General features: G+C 41.8%; 1 protein-coding gene across 1 annotated transcript in view; it reads right to left on the bottom strand.

The window, feature by feature from the left end:
• cacna1db (calcium channel, voltage-dependent, L type, alpha 1D subunit, b) overlaps positions 1-18646 on the bottom strand; it is a 144004-nt gene that overhangs the window by 15627 nt on the left and 109731 nt on the right. Inside the window, exons 32-41 of the mRNA XM_071515075.1 lie at positions 17988-18071; positions 16374-16415; positions 15365-15493; positions 14403-14468; positions 14101-14192; positions 12950-13109; positions 12707-12834; positions 12086-12182; positions 11407-11509; positions 10194-10295 (exon numbers count right to left, since the gene is read on the bottom strand). Of these exons, the coding sequence (XP_071371176.1) occupies positions 10194-10295; positions 11407-11509; positions 12086-12182; positions 12707-12834; positions 12950-13109; positions 14101-14192; positions 14403-14468; positions 15365-15493; positions 16374-16415; positions 17988-18071 (1003 nt within the window). The remainder of the gene's footprint in view (positions 1-10193; positions 10296-11406; positions 11510-12085; positions 12183-12706; positions 12835-12949; positions 13110-14100; positions 14193-14402; positions 14469-15364; positions 15494-16373; positions 16416-17987; positions 18072-18646) is intronic.

An 18646-nucleotide genomic window follows, 5' to 3' on the forward strand; every position in this document is an offset into this window, starting at 1 on the left:
AATTGAAAACACCAAAATAATTCAATACCAAAATACTTTAATACCAAAATCAAGACCAGAAAATCAAAACCAAATCCTCAGGTTAGAGTCAAAACCTCAAACTAGAATACCTCACCAGTAAAATCCCTTGACAGTAAAAAACCACAACAGTCAAACACCTCAATGACGAAGGTTTTATGAAGGTTTTAAAAAACTAATAACAATGAAATGACAATGAAACATTTCAACACCAAAATACTTCGGCGACAAGTTACTGAAACGTAAAGCAAACAAAATAGTCTAAATGCCGTAAATCCTCACTGCCAAAGCATTATATGTCAGGTTTGTAGTTAGGACCCAAAAGTGGAACACACCAGGCAGAGGCAGGGGTAAAAGTTCAAGGGTCTGTACTGAGCCGAAAACCAAAGTCCACATCCAAGTCAGAACCAGATAATCCAAACAATCCAGGCAACAATACAAAAACAGTGAGCTGAGACAGAATCCAGTAGGCAGGCAAAAGATCATAACAAGTTACGGGCTACAGACAACAGGAAAATAAATAAATAAATAAATAAATAAATAAACAGGCTGGAACGACACACAGGAGAAAACACTGAGACGAACTGGCAAAGACTGACTGACAACACAAGGTATATATACACATAATCTAGCTAATGCTAAATGGAGACAGGTGTGCTTTGATGGGCTATCAGAAGATTGGCTGGTAGATGATGCAGAGGAGGCGGAGACAAGGTGGAACAGGTAAGAGCGGGAAACAGGTAAACCAATCATTGGAGCTGAAGCAGGAAGGGCTGGATGTATGGGAACTGGACACACAGAGCAGAAAACAAGACAGGCAAAAGGCAAACACAAAATGAAGTGGATATGCATAATGAGAAAATCAATGGACCTCGGCTGGATTCCTGACAATTATAATAACATAGCAGGACTCAAGTCACATGACTTGGACTCGAGTCAATTTTAATCGCTTGGGACTTGACTTGATGCATGAAGAGAAGACTTGAGACTTGACTTGGGTTTTGGTGACTTGGGTGACTTGACTTTGACTTTGTACTTTACTCTTGACAAAAGATCTTGTGTTTATGTAAATGACTTAGATTGGAAATTGAACAACTGAATTGAAATTATGTTTTCTGAATTTGTATGGAATAACTGAATTTGTTGGTTGAAACTGATTATAGAAATCAATGATGCTCTTACCAAGTTTTTCTGCTATTAAAACAATATTGCATTGGAAACTGCTACATATTTTGTTTTCTTTAAGATATTAATTGATACTGGACACTTGATTTGTTCTGACTTGATTTGGTAATCTACATTTAGACTTGGGACTTGACTTGAGACTTGTGCCTCAAGATTTGAGACTGACTTGGGCGTGGAGCAGAGTTGACTTGGTCACACCTCTGCATAGCACCCTAACACACATCATATCATAAAGTAAGTACTTTTTTCAGGAGCACATCAAAGGAGTAATATGTAATCTCTGAGAACTGTCTGCACTGCATCATGGGACAGGCCCGAATTATTGCAGACTAGGACCAATGCACCATTGGCATCAAATTCACTTTCAATTCAGTTAATTCAGAGTATGGACTCTTATTAATATATCTCTTCAGACTTTGAATAATTAGGCAAAGGTGTAGCTGAAAGTTATTCTCTTCTCATTACAGTTTCAATTTGTACCTTGGATGTAGACATTGCAAAATCTGCGTGGGAACATGTAACTCTGCAAAAGTAGTGTACACACACACACACACACACACACACACACACACACACACACGGCAGATAACAGATACTATCTAGATCTGTAGCTCTCATCCTGCATGAAACACGTTCGTGGTTATTTAATACTCCTCTCACCTACTCGCCAACGAAAAAAGAGACACACACATGCAGTACACACATTCATGCAAGCACAACTGCACACACTCACACACACACACACATACACACACACACACACACACACACACACATACACACACCTCACACATGAACAAGATCTGACCTTTGACCTGTTGCAAAAATAAAGGAAACTTACTCATCTCCTCCTTATACAGCTGAACTGATATGGACAAACATCATTATCAATATTACCATCCCACCCTGACTGCTCATCATGAAACGAAAACACCCAGAGGGAGATGTAAGAATAGGCAGAAAACAGCAGAAACAGCAACAACCGCTGCTAACACATGAATCACCAAACAAAAAGTCTGGAGGCAAGTCTATCCAGATACTATTGTACTGAACAAAAGGTCTTAAGAAACTCAACACTTCTGAGCAAATAAATCCATCCAATTACTACCACGCAGACCACTGCTTCAAAACAGGCGGTTGTACTTTATACCAAAACACTTTGCATACGCCACATTTAACATTCACCACTTTGGAGACAGACAAACAGCCATTTTACATCTCAGATCCAAGAAGAAGAACAACATGATCTACAGTGATAAGCGCATGCAGGGAGCTACAGCACAGTAAAGACTCTGGGAAAGCAGAGAGGGTCGGACCTGCAGTTGCCCTCTCAAGGAAACAGGTGCTACATGATTCTACCATAGAGGAAGTTGTGGCTACACATTAGTTGCCATGCAGGGAGGCAGCGCAGTGCACTATCTATTCAAGCGTGGCACTGATTCACTCAGATTATTGGCTGCTAAAGCAGACTGGGGACAATGACTAAACAGGAACAAAAGAGGCTGTATCAGGGCATGTAGGAAATGTTTTTTTTTCTTTTCGTTGCCACTTTTCCTTGACCCATTTTAGGTTGAGCAGAATCAAGAAAAGGTGACCAAAACAATGGGCCACATGCTTGAAAATGGAACCCCCTGGTTTGGCAATATTATCATATTCACTCCCTCCCACACTTGTCATTAGGGCTGTGCCATTTTGACAAAAAGGTAAAAAACTGGGGCTGTACCGTTTTGACAAAAAGGTACAGTCCCAGTGACAAAAGGTACAACTCTGTACCTTGCCTTCTCACAGTACGAAGAATTTAAAAATGAGCCTGATTTGCTTGTTAATCCAGCAGGCCACCATCTTTGAGCACCTGGCCCATTTCTCTAGATCATCCCAACACAGCCAGAGAGAAACTAAGAAAGGCTCTGTTCAGATAGAAAACCCTGTTCATTTTCCCTCAAGGCATTATCAAAGATATATCTGAGGGCATTTACAACATTTTATTTTTTCTAAAAAAAGAACCTGGTGATTTTTGCCACCTACACCAAACAGCATGTCATGTACATCTGAAAAAACTGGATAGGTGAAAGCCAACATCTTACAGGCTGACTGAATTTTTACTACTTATTATTATTATTATTATTATTATTTTTACTTCACCTATGTTATCCAGACAGTTTCACATGTAGATGAATGCCTGGGCCCATTAAGAATAAGCCTTAAGAATGTGAGTGCTGATCTCAAACAAATCATATGTTCATAACACACTTTACTTTGAATTTTCTTGAATCAAGTGACATATCTTGAAACAAATCAGGTGATCTGACTAATTTCAAGATATTTTCATTTGTTTCAAGAAAAAAAACTGGTGATCCTACATAACATTGTTTTAAGACCAAGATATTTTTTTAGACAGATCAGTGTTTGATGAATATTACGGCTTTGGGCCCGTGAGTGATAGCAGGTTCTTTTTCTGGACAGAGCCTGAAGGTTTTGAGAGAGAGGTAACTGTAGTTCCATGCCACCGGACTAAAACAGAACTGCCCCAGAGCGCTCAGGACGGCAGAGAGAGAGGAGGAGAGGGCCGACTGAACGACTGAGTGACTGAATACTCTACTGAAAGAGAGAGGAGGGAGCTGTGGAAGAGAGAAGCTTGGCAGAAAAGAGCAAAAAAAGAGAAGGGGTTAGCAAACTACTGTACACAAAGGCATGCAGTCGTATCAAGTGTGAGGTCTAAAACACGGAGCATAGTGTGGAAGCAGAGGAAGCATAGTGGGACACTGGAAGAGCTGCATGGACAAATATCGAGGGGGTTATGTAGATTGATGCGTTCACACCAAGCATGTTTGCAGCGGTTTATAAACTCTGGAGCATTTATTCTCTGGAGCATTTACTCATTTTATTTACTCCTTTAATTCTGAAAAGTGAAAGTACATAAACGAGTGATGCCATTTGGGTGCGCACCAAATGCGAGTCTCTGTCCTTTTTCAAGTGAATTAAAGTTTATTAGGAATCAGAACATAATCCAAACCGACTACCCCAAATGACCTCAAAGCGCACAGTTTTATGGGCATGAGGAGACAGATGTTGCCGTCTGGCAGCCGGCAGCCAGCAGCGGAAAGAGTGAGGGCTGCAGTCTGAACTGATGCTCATATTCAATTATCTCTTCATGTGTTCTTACAGGAATGAACACCAGAAGTAAATTACAGTATGAGCTCAGACAAGTCCATCATGCTTATCTTAAGTTACACTGGAATCAGATTTGTTTTGACTCCCTTTGATGCCAAATCTCTCACCTGGCAGGATGACCGGTGTCTCTGTCTCTGTCCAATAAACAAGCTACCACAAGCCCTGATTCGCTTGTAATTGAGCAGTGTGAACCCAGCAAAGTAAATTATGGTTTAGACCATAGAAAACAGACTTTAGATGTGATCGCACCCTAGGAAAGCAGCACAGAAATAAAACTGCATGACTGTTCAAATTTGGCGTTCACCAAAGAAACAAAGCACAAAATGTATGAAAACAGATGAAAACACCTGAGTTAAATGGCAAACAGCAATTGCAGAATTCAGCACTGACATAGGGAATACATTAAAATATTTTCTGTATCATTATAACAAGATTACTCAATGAGAGAGAGAGCTAGAGCGTTAGGGAGAGAAAGGAGGAGAAGGGGGAGAGACAGCAGAGAACGAGACAGCGAGATTAAAGATAAACCAAACTGTGGGATACAGACAGAGAGAGGCAGCAGCGAAACTGACTGACAGAGAGTGATAAGGTGAGTTTCTGTGAAGTGTCAGTGCATGAAGGAGTGTGTGCTGCTGTCTGTTTGCTGTCGTTATCTGTGGTCAGCAATCGGGCCTCGCTGCACACACACATGCAAAAACAGGATGCTGGAGGCCTCAGATGGAATAACCCCTCAGCATGCTTAACCTTCTCTTACTCTCTCTGTCTCTGAAGACATCTCTGAATTCTTTGTTAATGCAAAATAAAACAGATCTACACTACCAGTCAAAAGTTTGGACACACCACATTTTTCTTTATTGTTTACCATTTTCCACATTTTAGAATAATAGTAAAGACATCAAAACTGTGAAATAACACAAATGGAATTATGCAGTGACCAAAAAAGTGTTAAACAAATCAAAACTATCTTATATTTTAGATTCTTTAAAGTAGCCGCCCTTTGCCTTGATGGAAAGACAAAGGCTTTGGAAAGAAATTCATACATTGGCATCAACTTCACTATTTATATTTGTCTAAGAAACAAATTTCAAGCATTGAAGCATAAGCCTTTAGATCAAAATGGCTTTAAGAGAATGAAAAAACATAGTACATTCAATCAGGAGTGTCCAAACTTTTGACTGGTAGTGTACGTCTCTGTAAAGTTTGGCATCATTCCTGGTTGATGTTCTACTCAAAGGGTGCAGCAGCAGTAAAATTGCATCCGAAGTGTGGAAAAAAAAGTGTGTAAATGTAACTTTCTTCTCTCTGAATGCAAATTAAGACAGTAACAATGTTTATTTAAATCATGTCTTACTTTTCGGATGCACAAGAACACTAATAAAAGTGTGTTAATTTTTAAGATTTGTTCCTTTGTTAACACAAATAAGTATGTAAATTAGATTGTGTTTGGAACATGACTTCCTCCTCTGTTATTGGAAATGAATAAAGAAATGTGTGTCTATTTTAGACTTCAGTCTTATATGTGAACCAAATAAAAATAGTGTAATGTTTGACTTGCAAATACTTCATTGTATTTCTTGTTGTATTTATTATGCATTTGCATAATGTGGTCACTCCATGCTTGCTGTCCCATCTGTTATCGAAGTCTTTTTATCTACAGTCAGTAGATAAGACTGACTACAAAGCCTCTCCCTCACCAAGACTCCTATTGTGCCTCCTCGTGGCAGCTCATGGTAACTGGTGTCTTGCGACACCAGGCCAAACCAATAGGGGATCTCGGAGCAGCAGTGGGCCCCAGAGGTGAGGTGTGCAGGCCCACAGTCATGTGGACACGCCCTGGCACCCACCAGCCATGTGGGTAAACCCGGGGGGGTGTATGGCTACGGCAGTAAACCCCGAACGAAAAATCTGTGTTTCGGGGGATTCACACCAGGCAGGATACCGACAGACTGGATCTCTGGCAGTCCCCCTGCAACTCCAAAAAGTAGAAGGTCGTCATGAATCTTCATGCCCTGGAAGAAGCTGGATGGAGCCAAGACAGTGCGAGTAGACACTGCGCGCACCTACGCTCACTTAAATCCACTCTATGGGGAAGGGCGGTGGGTGCAGGTCAGGATGTGACTGGGAGCACCTAGCCCAACCCTACACACAGGCGGCATGGGAGTGATGGTCGCTGAGTTGTGGGACCCTGGAACAGCACGTCTCTTCGGCAGCTTCCCATGCAACTGAGCAGCCCCGCTCTGCTCACCCTGAAGAGGGAGAGGCCTAGAAAATGTGGCCCAAAAATAGTCTGTTCCTCTACAACCCGGACAGCTTACCACTGCTGTCGGGTCATCCCTTTCTGCGGTCGAAACCAAAAAAGAAAGAAATACCATCTCCCTCTCACAGTTGCAACCTGGAATGTGCGCACCCTTTTAGACGCATCCACGGAATCCATTCATCCCCAAAGGAGAACAGCAATGGTTGCTCATGAGCTGGGGAGATACAATGTGGATATAGCAGCACTCAACAAGACCCGCTTTCATGGAGAGGACTCTCTATGAGAGATTGGAGAGGGATACACATTTTTCTGGAAAGGGCTTCCCCCAGACTCTCGCCACCTCCGTGGGGTAGGCTTTGCTGTAAAGACCTGTCTGCTCAAAAAGCTCCCAGAATCACCAGTATGCATCGACAAAAGGCTGATGACATGGCGCATTCCCCTTAGCCAAGGTCGACACGCAACCCTCATCAGCGCATATGCACCAACCCTGGATGCCAGTGAAGATTCAAAGGACTGTTTCTATAGCACTTTGCACTCCATCATTCAGAAGACATCACCCAGTGACAAACTTTTGCTACTGGGAGATTTCAATGCTCATGTGGGCTCAGACTACGGGCTCTGGGAAGGCGTACTAGGCAAACACAGCGTCGGCAACCTCAATTACAATGGTCTCAGACTACTAACACTCTGCTCGGAGCACCGCCTTGTCATTATCAACACCCTATTCCAGTTAAAAAACAAACGGAAGACCTCCTGGCAGCATCCTAGGTCCAAACATTGGCATCTGATAGATTATGTAATCACCAGACAGAATGACCAGAGAGAAATTCAAATCACCCGGGCTATGAGTGGGGCGGAGTGCTGGACGGACCACAGGTTGATAAGGACAAGGCTCTACATGGAGATCCGCCCACAACGCCGCAAGCAGGCTTCCAGCAAGAAGCTTGACTGCAATGCCCTTCAATCCCTTGCAGTCATCCACCACCTGAGAAACAGACTTGCAGCCGAGCTGAGCAACATCCCAGAAAGCTCCGCCATCGAGGACACAAATGTTGCCTGGAACACACTGCGCTCATCCATCTACTGTGCTGCAAAAATCAAGATTGGTTTGATGAAAATGCACCCGGCATCCACGACCTTCTCAAGGCAAAGCGCAAGGCACATATTACCGCTCTAGCCAGCTCTCAATCTGCTACCCTCAGAAACCATCTGTCCACCATCAAAGCAGAGACACAAAGAACGCTACGGAAGATGGAAAATGACTGGTGGGTCAAGAAAGCCTCTGAAATTCAATCTCTCACAGACTCCAACAACACGCATGGTTTCTACGACACCATCAAGACCATCCATGGCCCTCAGAGAAGGAATATCACACCAATAAGATCCGCAGACGGCACCACTCTCATCAAGGATCAACAACAAATAATAGAACGATGGGCCGACCACTTCAGCATCCTCCTAAATCAGAGCAACCCCACGGACCCGTCCATCCTGGAAGAACTCCCCAGTTTCCCTTCTGTTCCCCAACCTGATGAGATTCCTCAATTTAATGAAGTCCATAAGGCAATCAAAGGTCTAAAAAATAACAAAAGTGCACTCAGACTCCTTCCCTGCTGACTGATATATAAGTATGGAGGTTACCTCCTCACACGCTGGCTGCACCAACTCATCTCTGCCATCTGGACAACACAGACTGTCCCACAAGACTGGAAAGACGCTACCATCATCACAATCTACAAAAAGAAAGGTGACAAGTCTTCCTGTGACAGCAGCAGAGGTGTTTCACTCCTGTCAGTTGCAGGCAAAATCCTGAGACGAATTGTGTTTTTCTGCCTGGCTACACACATTGCAGAAAACATCTTGCCAGAAACCCAATGCGGATTTCGGAAGGAACGTAGTACCACAGACATGATCTTCGTCACCAGACAAATTCAGGAGAAGTCCAGAGAGCACAAGCAAGACCTGTACATGGCTTTCATTGATCTGTCAAAGGCATTCGACACAGTCAACCAAAAGCTACTCTGGGACGTACTCAGTCGATTTAGGGTCCCATCCAAATTCCTCTCCATTCTCCAGCAATTTCATGTTGGTATGCAAGCCCGGGTTCAAATAAGTGGACAACAGTCTGACCCCTTCAACGTCAAAGTAGGAGTGAAACAAGGATGTGTCTTAGCCCCTATTATCTTCAACATCTTCCTCACAGCAGTCACCCTCATCTCCCCATCTGGATGGAAACCTATTCAACATCCGGCGCCTCCAGGCATCCACCAAGACTACTGCCCTCCAAATCTGTGAGCTTCAGTAAGCCGATGACTGCACTCTGATTGCCCACTCCCCTGAGTCCCTCCAGCATGCCCTCAGCGTGATAGCTGCCACTTACAGAGCTGTCGGCCTACAGGTCAACATAAAAAAGACACAAATAATCAACCAACATAGCTCCTCCCCTGATCACCACACCTGTCTTCTACATCGACAACATCCCCCTGGAAATTGTTCCACATTTCAAGTACCTCGGCAGTATCCTCTCTGACAGCTGCAACATCGATGAAGACATCCAAACCCGCATCAGCCTTGCCTCTGCCGCATTTGGTCACCTAAGATCAAGGGTTTTTATCAACAAAAACCTGATAGCAACAACCAAGGCGGCAGTGTACCAGGCAGTATGTGTGTCCACACTGCTGTATGGCTCTGAAGCCTGGACACCATGCAGATGGCACATTAGATCCCTGGAGACATTTCACATCCGCTGTCTGCGAAGGATTCTGGGCATCACATGGGAGCACCGCATCCCCTATGCTGAGATATATGAATGCACCAACTTATCCAGCATAGAGGTGACTCTGGCACACAGACAGCTCCGCTGGCTAGGTCATGTGATCCGCATGCCTGCAGCTCGTCTGCCATGGCAGACCCTCTACAGCCAACTACAATCTGGCCAGAGGTCTGCCGGTGGTCAGCAAAAGCGCTACAAGGACCACATGACGGAGCTCCTGAAGAAGTGCAACATATCACCTTCAGACCTGGAAAGGACAGCAGCAGACCGAACCACCTGGCGCTCCTCCTGCCTTTCAGGTGTCTCTCACCTGGAGGAGAATACATCCCTGAGACGTGCAGAGAAGTGCAGACAACGACATGCACGCACCACAAGGACTATCCAGCCAGATCCGACACACACCTGCCCCACATGTGGAAAAGTGTGTGGATCGCGAATAGGTCTACACAGCCACATGAGGTGGCATGAGCGCACCAAGCGCCGAAATCCCCTGGGAGCTATGAAGTCATCGTCGATAACGATGGACTGCCATAAGCAGCACATTTATGGTTGCATGTGTGGGTCTGCATGAGTGTGTGTACGTTTGTGTGTGTGTGTGTGTGTGTGTGTGTGTGTTTGTGTGTATCTGTGTGTACTGTATGAGTCAGTAAAAATGTTATACAAGGCAACAACACATACCGATACGTTTCTATGTGTATGTACTTGCGTGTGCTTGTGTGTGTGTGTCTGTATTAATGTGTGTGTACGTTTACGTGTGTGTGTGCATGTGTGTGTGTGATGACCACTGACCGCCTGCAGGGGGAACCACTTGGTCCAGCAGCTTCATGCTGGTCCTCTTCCAGATCTTCTTGATCACGGCTCTCAGCTCCTCATTGGCTTGTTCCAGGTTGCCTTGGAAACAGAAAATTAATGAAAGTGTTACTGTGAGATGCTTTGGATAAAAGTATACTCACCAATTGGAGTATAAATTGGTAAAATGATACATGGTGAAAGGTGCATGGACAAGGTACATGGACAAACACACACACACTTGTACACATAAACACAGAATCACAACACAAATCTCATGTGTCAGAATGGATAGTAGTATGAAAATAGTAGAAATGTGATAATAAGTTCATAAAATGGGATTAAATGTAAAACTGTGCAGACTCTAATCCTATTAATGAAACATCTGAATCTTCCTAATGGGAAACCAGGCATAAAAGTAAATGATTTTAACCAATCACGCCATTTGAGATTTGAGGTTTGTCTCTTGATCTTCAGTTTCAAAAAAATGAAGAAAAAGAATCTCCTCTCTCTGTTTTAAGCCTCACTTGGTCTTGCTGTGGATGTTGTGGTGAGATGGTTACTGTACTTACTGAACACCTACAGCTCCCTCTTGTGGCAAAATGTAGAAAGACCTTGGGCTTACTGACTACAAGGAGCTCAACATATTATATAGACACTGACACACCTGGGAAAAAGTGACTATTGTATTATTGTATTGTACTGTATGTTTAGGTATGTATGTGAGTGGCTGTTCTGCTCCTTGTACAATAAGTTCAATAAGCAGAATTATACAACAGGTAGTTCCGACCAAGCAATCTGATTGGTCAACTAGACATTTAGAACGTGCTCACCCTCTCGTGTAATATTGCTTAATTACATTCACTTCATATTGTTCAATATACAATGAGAGACTTTGGCTCTGCTATTCACTTGTGCTCCCTCTCTTGTACAGTAGCTCCCTCATGTGGATAATTTTTTAGGATTTAGGATTTATTTATTCGCACCAAGTAAGAAAAACAATAAAGAAAATACAAAACAAAACAAAAGGGCATGTGCTGTTCTGTATACAGTAGATAACCCTACACTAACCCTAACCCTCTTCTGTCAGAATACAGAATGTGTACAGAATGGGAACGGACAGAATAAATGCGACTCAACCAAATAATTGTCATCCATAAGAATAATAACAGTCATTTTGTGCATCTCTGACGGCTCTGTGGTCCAGACTCACCCTCAGTCTTTATCTTGAGAGCGGTGCGGACCAGGGCAAACAGGGTGGCATTAAACATGACCGTTCCATCGCTGTTCAGGGGCATGTTCATCGCCACCAGACGCTGCAATCACATATAGGAAAAAAACGACATAAAAAGATGCCAAACCAACAAAAAACCAAAAGCCTGCTTCTTTAAACAGAACTCAAATTAGAGGCACAACAATGAAATGGTGGAATAAGTATTGTGCAAGAAGTGGAGTTGCATGCCAAAGCCGTGAAAGAGTTTGGACACACCTGATTGAATGTACTGTTTTTCATTCTCTTAAAGCCATTTTGATCTAAAGGCTTATGCTTAAATGCTTGAAATTTGTTTCTTAGACAAGTATAAATAGTTGATGCCTATGTATGAATTTCTTCATAAGGGCGTCTACTTTAAAGAACCTAAAATATAAGATAGTTTTGATTTGTTTAACACATTTTTGGTCGCTGCATAATTCCATTTGTGTTATTTCATAGTTTTGAAGTCTTTACTACTATTCTAAAATGTAGAAAATAGTAAAAATAAAGATAAATGTGGTGTGTCCAAACTTCTGACTACTTTGGTCACCCTCAAGATCCACCACCACTCTATTTAATGGCAGAACAGTGTGAGGCATCCATCTGTCTGAGTGTGTTCACTGTAGCTGCTGCAGCTCACCTTGCAGGCCACTCTGTGAGGACAGAGCTTGCCAAAGCCGAGCGGAGGCTGGATCCTCCTCAGCAGAGTCACCACATCGAGGTGCTTTATCCTGCCCCTGCAACGAGACACATTTAATTAAAAAGCTGTGATATCCTCGACGACTTTCTTCACTGCGATTATGGTTGAAACGGTAATGCGATAGGTACAAAGTGCAGCCAAGTACCGTCGGCAGCACTGAAGTACCCATAAAAGCACTTAAGAACATCCTCAAGGTTATTTCGGCTTTTATGCAAGTTACCAATGCATGTGTATTGACAGAAAAATGTCTTCACAGTATACTTCTTCTAGTTCTCCACACATACACAGGAATAAAAAAGAAAGATCACTAACTAGCTAGAGAAAGAAAGCAAGGAGGAAAGAGAGGAGAGAATATAACTGTAGAGGTACGGATTCACTAGATGTAAAACAAATTCTACTAATGATTTTGCTTGAAGATTAGACTTGTAGGTAACTAGTTCTTTTGTTGATAAAATGCTAAGAGTTTTACAGACTGGATCCTATATAATTTAGAGCTATTCTGAATGACAAACTTCACAAAATTGTCACTGTTTGGATATCCAGCACAGCCTGTGTACTCACTTGGCTTCAGGATCGTATTCAGACCAGATCCTCTTAAACTCATCCAGGTGATGCGGCCCCAGAATCGACCAATCGCGAGTCAGATAGTCAAAGTTGTCCATGATGACAGCTACAAACAGGTTGATGATCTGAAACAAGGACATACAACATTTCTTGTATTTCATTGTACCCATGAATGCATATGTGCGTGTCTGTCACTGAACACTACCAATGAATGAAAACAGTGCAACGTCTGGAGATTACCAGGAAGGCGCAGAGCATGTAGAAGCTGATGAAGTAGATGATGGCGAAGCCGCTGCCGCAGGTCTTCTCCTCTCCGGGGTTGTAGTCCGACTCCGAGTCACACAGCTTCCCCGGCAGACAGGCCAGCATGATCTCCTGCCAGGCCTCTCCTGTCGCACACCTAGCATGGAAACACAACGTAAACACAATGTAAACACAACGTAAACACAACCCAAGCACAACGTAAACAGTGTAAACACAACGTAAACAGTGTAAACACAATGTAAACACAGTGTAAACACAACGTAAACACAGCCCAAACACAACGTAAACAGTGTAAACACAACGTAAACACAACCCAAACACAATGTAACCACAACCCAAACACAACGTCAACACAACCAAACACAATGTAACCACAACCCAAACACAACGTCAACACAACCAAACACAACTTAAACATAACAAATTTCTGCACAATTTCTGCACAAATTTATGGCCTTTCGTAGACTTGTTAATGTGAATTTGACATTTGATTATATGCTATAAATACACGTTTTCATTGTACTCTAATATCCCTCTCATTTGTTATATACTGAATTTATATTATATTGTATATTATTATATTATATTATATTATATTATATTATATTATATTATATTATATTATATTATATTATATTATACATGTAGGGCTTTAGAGGGCTTTTGAGAGACGGATCGCTGGTTTGAATCCCAGCATCATATGGGAAGGGGAAGAGAAGGAGTAACACTGTCAACAATCTGGCATGAGCAGGTTATAAAAAGCACCTCATAAGCACATCATCATAGTATCATCTGAAAATATCATAATATACTATAATGCATTATAAATCTGGACATAATGTATTTACCACTGGGGCCTTTATATTATTTTTTTAAAAACATATCATAAGCACCTCATAAGTAAATCTGAATTACATCATAGTGGCATCAGAAAATGTGACAATACGCTGTAATAGGCGTATGATGATGTGTTATAACCAACAATTCAAGTAAAGTGTTACCACATTATCAAATCAAGCAGATTTTCTGTAACTCTAAACCAAACCACAGGCACATGAACATATGTGCACACACACATATGCCTCCAGGTACATACAATACATACATAAACACACACACACACACACCTGAAGAGCATCAGGACAGCTTGTGGAAAGGTCTGAAAGTTGTTGTTACGGTTGATTTGTGTTCCATCCACCATGGCTATTTTCCCAAACACCTAAAAATACAAAAAAAATTACAACAATTTCAAATCAATACAAATCGACCAGCCAACCAACCATTAAGGATGCTTGCTAAAAAACAAGATTATCATAAAATGTACAATCATAGATGAGAGGTTCCAAGAAGGCAACAAATACCCTGCAGTCTGATGGGCTCCAATCATATTCTAGTCACATTTCATTGTCAAAAATATAAAAAATGTTACCTGCATTCCGATTACAGCATAGATGAAGAACAGCATGGCTATCAGCAGTGCAACATAGGGAAGAGCCTGGGTGTGGAAAAAAAAAGTGGGACACAGTTACGAAACACTGCAGCCTGGTGGAAGCTCCTTGAGCAAGACACTGAAACCCAACCTGCTGACCCTCTGATGAAATGTGTTCATGTATGTGTCTAAAGAATATAAGGAATATAAGGAAGCATATTTGTAATTAAACTGTGTGTGTTATGGCAATTGGATTATTCTAAAGTTCCTGGAAAAAATATTTGCATGTTCACCAGTGACACCACCATTCTATATGTTGAATTGTAATCAGTTTGCTCTGGGAGGAAATCCGCAACATCCTTGTTTTTTTTGATAATGGCGACACTTTTGGTGCTAAGCGGTCATTGTTTGTATCATGGTGTCTTTTTCCTTGGATTTTCAGTTGATGAATTTTGAGTTTCTGTAGGTGTCACTCTTTTCTTTGTCTGTTCAGCCATGGTGGCTATCACTGCTGATGCTAACTACCCAGTCCTTCTTCTATTTTTTCCAAACAAATTTTCCCTGAGAAAGACCGACCCCAGTGTTTGAAACAGCAAATGCAAAAGGTTTCATTAACTGGGTATAGGTTAAATCAATTTGTGATAAAGAGTAGCAAAATTGACATTTATTTATAGGAAAACGTTGTAGTCACAAGTCACAAGTCTTATTTATAATGTCCTCATGATGTTATGATGGCAAAGCAGAATAGGCAAAATACATTCTACATTAGCAATAAAATGAGAAATTACATTATTCAACATGTTACCAATGAAGTGTGGTTACATGGGCCCACCATCCAGCAGCCATATTTAGAAACTTAGACCTGTAACCTAAGCCTTCATCTCTTACCTGATTGGTCTATAACTTTAAAAACTTTACACAGCACACTCGCACCTCATCGGCTGCTTGTCTTGCAGTCTCACCTGGAAGGACTTGATGAAGGTCCACAGCAGAGTTCGGATGCCCTCCCCCCTGCTCAGCAGCTTGACCAGTCGCATCACTCTGAACAGGCGGAAGAAGGTGATGGAGATGCGAGCGCTGTCCTCCGTGTTCTGAGGTGGAGCGGAGGAGGCGATGGAGGGACGAACGGAGCGATCGAGGGAAAGAAAAAACAGGTGTAATGTCCAGACATAAAGCTATGTTCCACTCACTCATTCATTCAGTCATCATCTATGAGGCATGGTTAACAAGCAATGTACGAGTGGGTGAAAAAGTGTATGCCTGCTAACACACACTTCCTAAATCTTCATATCTGTGATCTTTTTGCATCTTTGCAGTGAACACAGCAAACATGCATGCAGAGCAGAGCAAAGTGTGTCTTTAACACTGTGCCATTAACAGACCTGGAGGACAGAATTACACTAACACATGCTCAGTATTCAGCTCTGATGCTTCAGAAACAGGCGACAGACAGGATCTATGGTCCAAGGACAAACAAACCAAAAGAGACAGACTGTATTTGAAATGATATAAACTTGATACAAACACCAAGACGGATCTTTTACTGTCCTATTACAGTACAGAGACACAAGACAGAAGTTCAAAGCAGTGCGTAGCCTGGATGATGCTGGTAATCTGATCGCAAACACTTGGACAAGCCATGTTGAAATGAAAAAATGAAACAACAGTGTTATCCATTCTCCTGTGTCATGCCGTGTAACCAAACAGGACAAAGACCTCAACAAAGAATGTCATTCGAACTGTGAAATTGGAGCCAAAATGCGACAAACGACGTGAATTCAGAACGAGACCTTGACAAACAACAAGCCCTCATACTTCATCAAATAAGAGACAAGATCTGACAGAAAACATCTCCATGTTTTCAACAGTGAGCAACAAATAGTGACGACAAAAAGATCTTGATGCCTTGACTTTTGGATGAGCACAGAAGGGGGGAGGGGCTTGGATGGAAGGGGAGGGGCTTCTTCTTACCCCTGGTTCCACTATCACCTTGACGACAGGAATGGCTGCCGACTTGAAACCAAAAGCCTAAGGTTAATCCGAGTTACACAAACCAGCTGTACACCACCAAACCCTTCACAAGTGAATGCTGTTGTAAATGTCATGACATTTCATCATTACCTTTGATTCATTCAACATCTAAAAACATAAAACCGCTCAGAAGCAGCTTCATGTCAACTCATAAAATACAGGAGAGCATCCCAGCAAGCACCACAACTGATACCAAAACAAGTACATCATCTTCTGCATAAAGCCCCATCATGCAAAAGCATAACCACAGAGTCTCAGCAATATGACCAGACCAGTGAGATGCATGCAATACAAAGGTGAAGGAAAAAGTATTATTAATATTCTTTAGTTAAAGCATAGTTTAACTTTGACACTGTTGAGAGTGAAGGGAAAGACCCAGAGAATCCCTCTTAAGGAGAATACCGGTGTCATTCAGAGCTAAAGCCTATTTATTACTGTTCACTATCTATTGCATGCAAATTGATTCATTTAAATAGACTTTCTGGTGTCAAACCTATCTTGAAATTAACTGCTTATTCCGGCTAATAAAGATGCCCTAAATAAAAACACATGGATGTGACAATAAGGTTTATAAGGCAACATGTTTTTGAGTTGGATTATTTCCTGGTGGAGACTTCCATTTCTTCCTGTGGATGTCAGTTGATTTACACTAGAGTAGAGTAGTCGAGTGCAATGATATGAAAACAGTAAACACAGTGAAATAACAATAAAACTTAAAATTAAGGCTTCGGGTTTACTGTGATGGATTATCTAACTTGAGCAATTTTCAAGTGTGTGGAAGCTGTTTTTCATACTCTAACAGAAAAATGGCTTCTTCTGATGGGAGGAGAACAAGCCCTGATATCTCCAACTGTGCTGACTGTGTGCAGACAAACCAGGAATAATGTGGAGGGGTGACTGGAACAAACTTAAAAAAGCACCGGTATTATCCTTTAAATTACTCTTAAATTAGGGATTGTTGACATGCTCTTTGGTTATGTTTGCCTGCTCTAAATCATAATAATGTGCATGCTTTGTGTGTGACACAACATTTCTTGTTGTACATTACATCACTAATAGTTTGATCTACTGTAGGAATGTGTACAGTAGTATGTGTGAGTGTGTAGTGTGCTTTACTTTATGCAGTTCATTCAAAACAAATGACTGACAGACACAAACAAATATTTTCACACATTTTCACAAGACTGTAGCAAGCATGGAGTAAATGGCATTAACATCAGCTGCAAACCAGGAGCTAGAGTGGCCTTGCAGTAACTGTACACGGGATTTCAAGAGGTTAGATGCAAACAATTTTGTACACAGTGATCACATGCAAGATTGATTGTTCTAATGGGATAAATGAGTTGCATTCAAAAACATTTTTGGACATAGTATTGTTACTAATTACTATCTGTGTCATCAATTTATTGTCAAAAGACAAAGAGGAATGAAGTCTTCAACAACACTCCATATAAATGTTGTGTTCTTGAACGCAACTCTGACGTTACTGCAAGGCCCTCTTGCCGGGAGCGGCACAGGACAAAAGGGGTGTATGTGTGATAAATGGCTACTTACATTGATCTCAGTGATGGCAATGTCAACCACGCTACCCACAACAATTAAGGCATCAAACGTGTTCCATGCATCAGCAAAATAGTGCTGCAAGCGCGCGCCCAAAGACACAGAAAAGAAGAGAGAACAGAGCAAGAAAGAGGAGGAAGAAGAGGTAAAAAAAAAAGAAGGGGAATATGAAAGATAGAGAGAAAACAACATCGAAAAGTTGTGATTTAAGATAATAGAGTGAAGCTGAAAGTCAAAACTTTTCTGCCACTGAGTCTGGGAGAGTAGGAATTGTTTAGTATCTAAAAATGGCTATATGAAAGCATAGATATCCTATACTGTAACTCAATGATTTATTATTGACCTCCTGTTTTGAATGTCTTATTGTGCTCTCACTGACACAGTGGCAGGCTGACAGAAGTGGCCACCATAGACTTTGACTCAACACTTCTAAACAGTTTAACAAGATATAATGCAGTGTGATGCAGTAACATAATATGTCAGCATGTAATAGTGCTGAGTTGTAAACCCAGGATTCAGATGGAAGGTTTTTCCCGCCCAAGCCTGTGACCAGTATCTTTCAGACTAGATCAGTTTATAAGTTGGTTCTAGCATACAATGAATAGATAGTAGCCAAAACTGTTCTGCCAGGCTAGAAATTCAATAAATCGTTG

Source organism: Centroberyx affinis, unplaced genomic scaffold, assembly GCF_046629955.1.
Source record: "Centroberyx affinis isolate AG114_WGS23_722 - 3 ecotype Tasmania unplaced genomic scaffold, CSIRO-AGI_Caff_v1 ptg000302l_1, whole genome shotgun sequence".
NCBI classification, from domain to species: Eukaryota; Metazoa; Chordata; class Actinopteri; order Beryciformes; family Berycidae; genus Centroberyx; species Centroberyx affinis.